Source organism: Podarcis vaucheri (genome assembly GCF_965113315.1).
Source record: "Podarcis vaucheri genome assembly, chromosome: 3".
NCBI lineage: Eukaryota > Metazoa > Chordata > Lepidosauria > Squamata > Lacertidae > Podarcis > Podarcis vaucheri.
In genome coordinates this window covers 110620066-110628704 of record NC_138761.1, presented here as the reverse complement: position 1 = coordinate 110628704, position 8639 = coordinate 110620066, and the positions used below count along the sequence as shown (strand labels likewise).

Here is an 8639-nt window from a genome sequence, read left to right as displayed (position 1 = left end):
GCCCAGCCCGGCTAATGGGCTGAAGAAAACAGGCGCCCGCCGACCGTCCCGGGAGCCCTCGGGTGGGCTGGAGACCCCCGTAGGCGCCCCTGCGACGGCGCCCGGTGGTGGGGACGGGCGGGGAGCATCTAGGTGGCTGGAGAGAGGAGGAGAAGTCGCCTTTCCTCGGGGGCAGCAGTAGCCCGAGCTAGGGACGAGAGAGGAGAGCCCTCCGAGCGGGGCGCTCCCTCCGGCCGCCAGCAGGGGCGGACGCCGCCCCCGCCTCGCATGCTGCCTTCGAAGGCAGGCCGGGCACCTCCAGCGCCAGGCGCGCTCCCTCCCCACCTCCTCGCCTTCGTCGTCCGCAGGCGCAGCGCCGACGGCTCTCGGCTGCGCTGCGCCACGAGGGCTGCCCCGCCGCCGCTCCAGCAGCTTCGGAAGCGCGCTCGGCGCCCGACGAGGCGGCGGTGGGCGGGCGAGAGGCCGGCGGCAGCTGCCTCCCGGTGCGCTCCTACCGGCGGGCGCGACCCCATGCGGGCGCCGGGCTGCCGGAGGAGCAGCGAGAGCAGCGCCCCCTGCAGCCGGACCCGCTCCCTGTCACGGCCCCGCTGCCGTCGGGCGGGCGCCCGCAGCCTCCTAGCGCCGCCGCCTCGGAAGCCGCCTCCCGCCCCGAAGTGGCTCCGCCGGGGTGGTGGCGGTGCGGCAGCGGCGCGGGCTGCAGCAGCAGCAGCGGCTCCTCCTCCTCCTGCTCCCCGTCGTCGACGTCTGCCGGCCCGGTTGATCCCGAGAGCGGCGCAGGGAATCCGGCTGCTGCCCCACTAGACGGCGCCGGCGCCGCCGGGGCTCCTGCGGCTGCTCCTGCCGCCGCGGCTCCTCCTCTCGCTGCTGCCGCTGCTGTGCCGTCGCGGAGCCCTAAAGCCGCCCGCTGCAAGAGGATGGTGCGCCTGGCGGCCGAGCTACTCCTGCTGCTGGGACTCCTCCTGCTCACCTTGCACATCACGGTGCTGCGGGGCAGCGAGCCCGACGCCGCCACGGGAAACCACAGCCAGCGCCAACCGGTGAGCGAGCACCCTTGCAGCAGCCTCCGCCGTTACCGGCGAAAGTTGGGGGTTTACATTCTGGGAAGGGAGAGGATTTGCCAAGGAACCGAGGGGTCCCTCTGCTAGCCACCCTCTTAATTCGCTTTCCTACCCCCCCTCTCTTCTTTTACTTCCACCCACTGGGATCGCTGCATATATCGGTGCATGAAGTTGCTCACAGAAGGCACCCCGGGGGTCATCTAGTCCAACCCCCTGCAATCTTTCACCCAGTGTGGAACTCGAACCCACAACCCTGAGATTAAGAGTCTCATGTTCTATCAACCGGAGCTATCAGGTTGTTAGTTCAGATAGTGTTTCTCTCACCTGGTTCCCAAGCTGTTATTGGACTACAACTATAATCCCAAGCAAGTAGGATCAGTGGTCAGGGATGATGGGAGTTGTAGTCCCACAACAACTGAGGATCAAATCTGAGAAACACTGCAGGGAGAAGAAGGGTTGTGGCTCAATGGCAGAGCATCTTCTTTGCATGCAGGAGGGCCCAGGTTCAGCCCCTGGCATTGGTTGGGATGCCCCCCCCCCCGTCTGAAACCCAGGAGAGCTGCTGCCAGTCAGTGCATACAGTGCTAAGCTAGATGGATCCAGTGGTCGTGACGCAGTATAAGGCAGCTTATTAGGTTCCCCCGGACTGGGACTGGCTCTTCATTGTCTTGGGTGGAGAAAGGTCTTGCCCATCCCTTCTCGTCTTCTTGGAGGAGCACACACTCTGGATGCCAAAGTTCCCAAATTCGGTCCTCAGCATCTCCAGGTAGGACTGTGAATGCCTTTCCTTGCCTGAGACCCCGGAGAGGCTCTGCCACTCCACATAAACAATACTGAGTCAGGTGGAACAAACCTCCGAAGAAATACAAGCGTGTTCTGTGCTTCTCCTTTTAATTAGAGATCCTGGGGACTGAACTCAAGAACGTCCGCATGCAAAGCTTGTGATTTTCGATAAGTTATGTTCTTTCGGCTTAACTAAGAGTGTGTTCATATTGCCGCTTTAGAGCACAAAGAAGTTGCCCCCCCCCCCGGCAGCTAAGTGTTCGCACTTTGACTAGAGATAATTAGGAATGGTTCAAGGACTTGGCAGTTTGGATAGCGTTGTGTGAGCAGGGATTAAAAACTCAGCGCAACAGACATGCAGCGAGTGCACACAGCAAACAGGAGTCCTGGAAAAAAATTGGCTTGCAGTGTATCCCGTGTGTGGTTTCAGACTATTTCCACCATCGTTTTAGAAGATGGGGTTGGTCCTCCAGATTTTGCTGTACTCTTAACTCCCAGCACCTCTGACCACTGGCCATGCTGGCTGGTGCTGATGAGGTTCATCATCTGGAGCAGTGGTAGGCAAACTAAGGCCCAGGGACCGGATGGGGTCCAACCGCCTTCTCAATCCGGCCCGCGGACGGTCCGGGAATCAGCGTGTTTTTACATGAGTAGAATGTGTCCTTTTATTTAAAATGCATCTCTGGGTTATTTGTGGGGCATAGGAATTCGTTCATTTCCCCCAAAAAAATATAGTCCAGCCCACCGCATGGTCTGAGGGACGGTGGACCGGACCACGGCTGAAAAAGGTTGCTGACCCCTGATCTGAAGGTTCCCCATTTCTGCTTTAGAACTTTGGCTCCTTTCATTCTTTCAGTGCCTGCATGAAGAGGAGTAGGATCATGTGTGAGGTCTCTGCTCCAGACTTCCACATGTTCTTCCAAAGGTCTGGATGGAACCTACATGCATAGGCTTTGGGGACCTACCTGTTTTGCTAGGTCTCCAGTTTTTACAGCCTACCTGCTGGAGCAGAGACGCCAGGTCTTGATCCTGATCTTCTCATGCTGGCCCCAAGATGTTGTGCACCCTGCAGCGGATCTCAACCCATTCATCTCCACCACTTTAAAATACTTGATGCATCATTCAAACACCAATCGCCATTACACTGTTGCATGAGAGGTTGTTTCAGCCCGCTACCCAGCATGGTGTGCTCTATGCTCCTCCCCACCCACACCTCCAGTGAATGTTGCAAAAGGTCTCTCTGTCTTTCCCCTGTGTTGTATTTAAACTTGCATGAACACACATCCTGCCAAGTCCTTTTCCCAGTCCAGGTATGATAGGCCTATATATTTTTCACATGTCCTATGAGCATCTCTAAACCAGTGTGGACTTGGGAGTCTGAAGAATAGAATATATCCCTTTGCCCACAACAATAATAGTAATATTCTTGCAAATATTCCAGGTGACAGCAGGTGTGCTCCATCCCAAATTCTAGAACTAGCCTGCTCCTCTTTACTGAAGTGGAAACATTGTGGGAAATGCTAAGGAAGAATGGAGTGGAAAAGTGGACCAGTGTGTAGGGATAAGATAATTATCATGTGCATGGATTTGCAGTAATGCTTCTTAGCATTTTCTGATAGTGTTTAACAGTTCTACTGCACGGGGGTTCAGGGGGCTTCCAATAAAGCAGTGTTTTTCAACCACTGTTCCGCGGCACACTAGTGTGCCGCGAGATGTTGCCTGGTGTGCCGTGGGAAAAATTGAAAAATTCGAAAGATTTTTTTTTAAAAAAAAAGTCAAATTTTCGCCCACTAGGCGGGCGCTGGACTGTGTCCACCCTATTTTCCATCCATCCTGGGTGGGGATCAGATTGGATGGGATCGGATGAGAGCGGACAGGCGGTCCGCTCTCATCCGATTCCCCATAGAGAGCAGCGGGGCTCTGACATCTCCCTCTCCGCACACAGTGGTGGTGTGCCTCGTGATTTTATTCATGAAACAAGTGTGCCTTTGCCCAAAAAGGTTGAAAAACACTGCAATAAAGTATCTTGTCCTCCTTACAACACCCCTGTGAGGTTGGCCGGTGTTGCCATGTTTCAGTTGTAAGAGAGAGAAAGAATGAGAACCTATGGCCAGCTAGTAAATTCATGGCAGTAGTAAGATTCAAGAAGGGGACTAACTGGTTTGTAGTTAGATTTTTAGCCATGATGTTAAGGGCCACATTCCCTCTTGGGGAACTTTCCAGGGGCCACATGCCACTGGTGGACATGCCCAGGGGGCAAAGGGGGCAAAGCAGTACAGCAGACCACATTCCATCTGTTCCAGTGCCAGTGAGAGCCAGTGTGGTGTAGTGGTTAAGAGCGGTAGTCACATAATCTGGGAAACCGGGTTCGTGTCTCCGCTCCTCCACCTGCAGCTGCTGGGTGACCTTGGGCCAGTCACACTTCTGTGAAGTCTCTCAGCCCCACTCACCTCACAGAGTGTTTGTTGTGGGGGAGGAAGGGAAAGGAGAATGTTAGCCGCTTTGAGACTCCTGAAGGGGAGTGAAAGGCGGGATATCAAATCCAAACTCTTCTTCTTCTTCTTCTTCTTCTTCTGTTCGGAGGCTCCATCCACGTAAGCAAAAGGCATTTTCACGGTTCCAGCCAGGCGAAAGCACTTATAGGAGCACAGAGCAGGGCTGGTGAGAAATGTGGTCTGGAGAAGCTGGCATGGCCCAAGGAAAATTGATTTATATTTATCGGATTTGTATACCCCCCTTTATCTGAAGATTTCAGGGCAGGAAGTAGGAGTCACCTGTGAGAGTGACAGGTGCTGCATAGATACTGTGGTGAGAATCTCTCTTCTTATTATAGTCTCTCCATACATCTGTGGATAGGGAATTTTGGAAATTGAACAGCCCAGATACTTTACTATTTTGATTTCTTGCCAGTCCTTAAAGTTTCGGGATAGTTTATGACATTTTAAAAACCAGCCTCAAAAACCATGTGGACGATTCAGTGTTTTCTAAACTACCGGTAATAATGTCTGCTTCATCTAGGAGCAAGCAAGTTTTAAGTTCTCCCCCATCCAGGTTGATCTCGCCCCTCCTTTGAAACCAATAAATGCTGTCCTCATTTTGCTTTTTTCAAATTCCGGGCAGGTGTGGCTGAGTTTGTGCAGATGGGATGCAGGAAGGCCACATTTATGTTGCATAGTTTCAGCCTTCAGAACGGCATAATGTGCTGGCATAATGACAGCTGCGTCCTGCGTATTGGGGGAAAGTACCTTTCTCTCTCTCCACCCCCGCCCAGCTTCTTCTTAATAGAAGGCTGCATAGTTTCCACAACTGGTGTTTCTGCGAGGGTGCTTATTAATCTAAACATGCATGGCTGCAACTTGAAATTAGGGTATTAAAATGGGAGCTTCCCCTTGTTTGTAAGGACGTAAAAGCCCTGCCTGCTTACAGGAGGTTGAGATAGCTGAATGGCATGAGGACTTAACCTCAGTGCAGCTTTAAAGCATGAAACCAAATTTAGGATGCACTTCTGCGTGAAGACACATGGGAAAGAAATATATGGGGAATGGTGACACTTAGTGAGGGTTCTACTGGGGCTGCCCAACAGCTGAATTCCTATTTTAAGCTGCTTCCTTGTTGTTAGTCCAGCCTAAAGTTGCTCCAAGGAGGCCAAGCAGATACAAAATCCTCACCACCACGGCCAAAATGAAGAGAGAGAAAGAGGGTTTGTTAGGAGAGAGCTTGAACGATGTAAGAACAAAGCCGGAACTGGGGAACCTGCTGACTCCATCTCCCATAAGCCCCAGCCAGGATGGCCAGTGGTGAGGGATTATGGGAGCTGTAGTCCAGCAACATCTGGAGGGTTGCTGGACTGTGTTCTGACTGACAAGAGCCATCATTTGACCCATTTCTTGTAGGCTGTCCTTGTAGAACAACTTTCACTCTTGCTAACAATATCTTCAAGATGCCTAGCTATAGCTTTCTTTATACGAACGATGCTTTCTTTCCTTGTGGGACCCTGAAGTGCCTTCTGTAGAACAGTAAATCTGAGAAGGATTTTGTTGTTGTTTTATGAGGCATTTGGTACCACTGGAATAACCCTGAATTTGCCTCTCTTTACAGGCCAGTAACATAATGAGGGAAACAGCTGGGCAAATGAAAATCTAGGTGAAACTAATTCCCAGCGGAGTTATTTATATGCTACTGAATTGAGGGGGTGGGAGTGACTTATCTGGGTTTTAAAAAAAATAAAATAAGGCAAAAGGCAGATTCTGTTTAACAGCGGCTTATGTGTTTGTATATGGACTGCTGATTTCATGAAATCTCACCATTCCTCATAAAAAGATCTGTTAAATTAAGTTTCTGCATTTGAGAAACACTGCAGAGCAAGAGCTTCAGTAGATCTTTTTCATAGATTCTGCCATGTGTAGCAATACAAAGTTATATACTTCCTAACTCAATTGATTTTGCAGCTCTGGGATTTGGGAGAGCAGAATCCTGCAGACATTAGGCAAAGAGTATATCAGATGTCGCACTAAGCATTTAAACAGATGGAAACATAAGTTGCAAATTTACTTATTCTCTAGCCAAAATTATAGTAACCTGCCTCCGCTGTACATTTCAAAGCACCAGTAAACTGATGCTTTGGGGCCTCTGAAATGTTTGCTAGCTCCCAGTTTTCTGATATTTCCAGGGAGGATTCTGAATTCTCTTAAATCTATCCTATGTTCTTATTCCTTTAAAAAAAGGAAGAAAAATTGCATGGGAAAGGAGATTTATTGGATGTGCTGTAAACAAACAATAGTAAACCATGGTTTTAGCTGGCTGGCAAATATCTGCATCTATTATTGCAAACAGTTTGGTCTTTATAGCATTTGGGATTACATACCTCTTGCAGCATTTCTGAGGGGTTGTGCGAAGGGGTGTCAGGTGCTCAGAAACGCTCCAGAGCTTCTTGTTTTCAGGGTGCGCCCACAGTGTCATTGTTTGCAACCTCAGGAGTGCCTTGACTTTTGCAGCCCAATGTTTCTCAGGTTATGGTCGCTTATGGGGTTATGATTGCTCAAAAGTAAGCTCCCCTGTGTTCAATGGAGCTCACTCCCAAATAACTGCATAGTAAATGAGGTTATAATCTCAATCAATCAGCAAATCACCGGCCAACTGGTGTTTCAAGGCATGTTTGGCAACTTTCATATTAGCCCTGCTGGGCAACTGCTGCTGGATGAGAAAACTCCAGGGGAAACAGAGGGGCTGTCCTTTAAATTTGGCCTCCACAATCAAAATGCAAAAAGTGGAAGGAACTTTGAGGGGGGGGGACCTTAATATCTGAATCCCAGGAGGCTACTCCTAGAATATGACTCCTAGTAAATCTTTTTATTCCAGTCCATCCCAGTTTGAGAACTGTAGATGCCTCACTCTGTTGGCGGAGTAGGAAAGATAGGATCACTTTTGTTAATCTCGGTAGTGGCACCTGGCCTGCGGAACGCACCCCCCCAATCAGATGTCAAGGAAATAAATAACTATCTGGCTTTTAGAAGACATCTGAAGGCAACCCTGTTTAGGGAAGTTTTAATGTTTGATGTTTTATCATGTTTTTAATATTCTGTTGGGAGCTGCCCAGAGTGGCTGGGGAAACCCAGTCAGATGGGTGGGGTATAAATATATTATTATTATTATTATTATTATTATTATTATTATTATTATTAAGGCTACTAGTTTCACAACAGAGGAAGATTAAGAGGATACTAGGAGCAGATATTTGTGCTTTTCTCTTCGCCTGAGGAATATAATTCTGACGTGGTTTATGACTTTGCATGTAACACACCCATGGCTGGCTTCTTCTGAGCACTGGAAGAAAAATAAAGAGACGTTAAAAGTGTCAGAACTCTCATTTGTATAGTGATGATTTAACGTAGGAAATAGATTGTGATGATGATGTAAATACAAATTATGGAGAAAATACGGCTGTAAAGATGACCTAACCAAATGGACAGAATGTAGGATCTCTGTGTAGACAAAATACATGCAACCACTTAATGAGACACTTTAGAAAAAAATATATATTCATAGGACTATTTTATTCTGTCTCTGAGCCCTCTCTATGTAGCTTACATCATTAGTTAAAAACAATGGGTTGTATTCAACAGTTGTTCTCCTCTGAAGGCTTCAGTCACCAGAAGAAGGAAAGCAATTTTCAGTGATTCCTCCTCTGTTGCCCCTGTGCTTCCCTAAATCTGTTCTGGAGGCTTCCCCCCCCCCATCCTCTGGAGCACATTTAGGAGGGGAATCATTGGAAATTGCTTTCCTAGTGATGGATGCCTTACTGTTAGCTGAGCGACACCGTTGGATAGAATCCAATACAACTGACAAAATGTGAAGACATCTCCCTCTTTAGCACAAACTCCCTCCATCTGTTCAGAAAAGCTGAGCATCTATTTATCTGGGGACGACGACTTAAAAATATGTATTTTATCATACAGATTTTCAATGCAACTGACAAAGCAGGCAGAACAGCAGTAACAACAACAATTAAAATACAGTCGCTACAAAAATCAAAGTCATAAACAATAATAGCAGTTTTAAAAAGCAAAGAAACAAGCAAGCCACAAATTTCTCAGCCAGCAGCAACATGGTAACTAATAATTCTAAGGCCTGGGCAGTTGAAATAGTCTTACCTAAAACTTATTAGGCAAGATGCCAGGAAAGTATCCCAAAGCTGAGGTACCACCATAGGAAAAGGTCCTTCTCCCTAGTCATCACTACCCGCTAAAGCTCTGGCAGCAGGAGTACCTAGAGAAAGGGCCTCTGATGATAAAGCCACAG

At 49.0% G+C, this 8639-nt stretch overlaps 1 protein-coding gene across 1 annotated transcript in view; it reads left to right on the top strand.

The window, feature by feature from the left end:
• The first annotated feature begins 736 nt into the window (after positions 1-736).
• ISM1 (isthmin 1) overlaps positions 737-8639 on the top strand; it is a 31153-nt gene continuing 23250 nt past the window's right edge. The window contains exon 1 of the mRNA XM_082215589.1: positions 737-1037. Within this exon, the coding sequence (XP_082071715.1) occupies positions 915-1037 (123 nt within the window). The 5' untranslated portion in view covers positions 737-914. The remainder of the gene's footprint in view (positions 1038-8639) is intronic.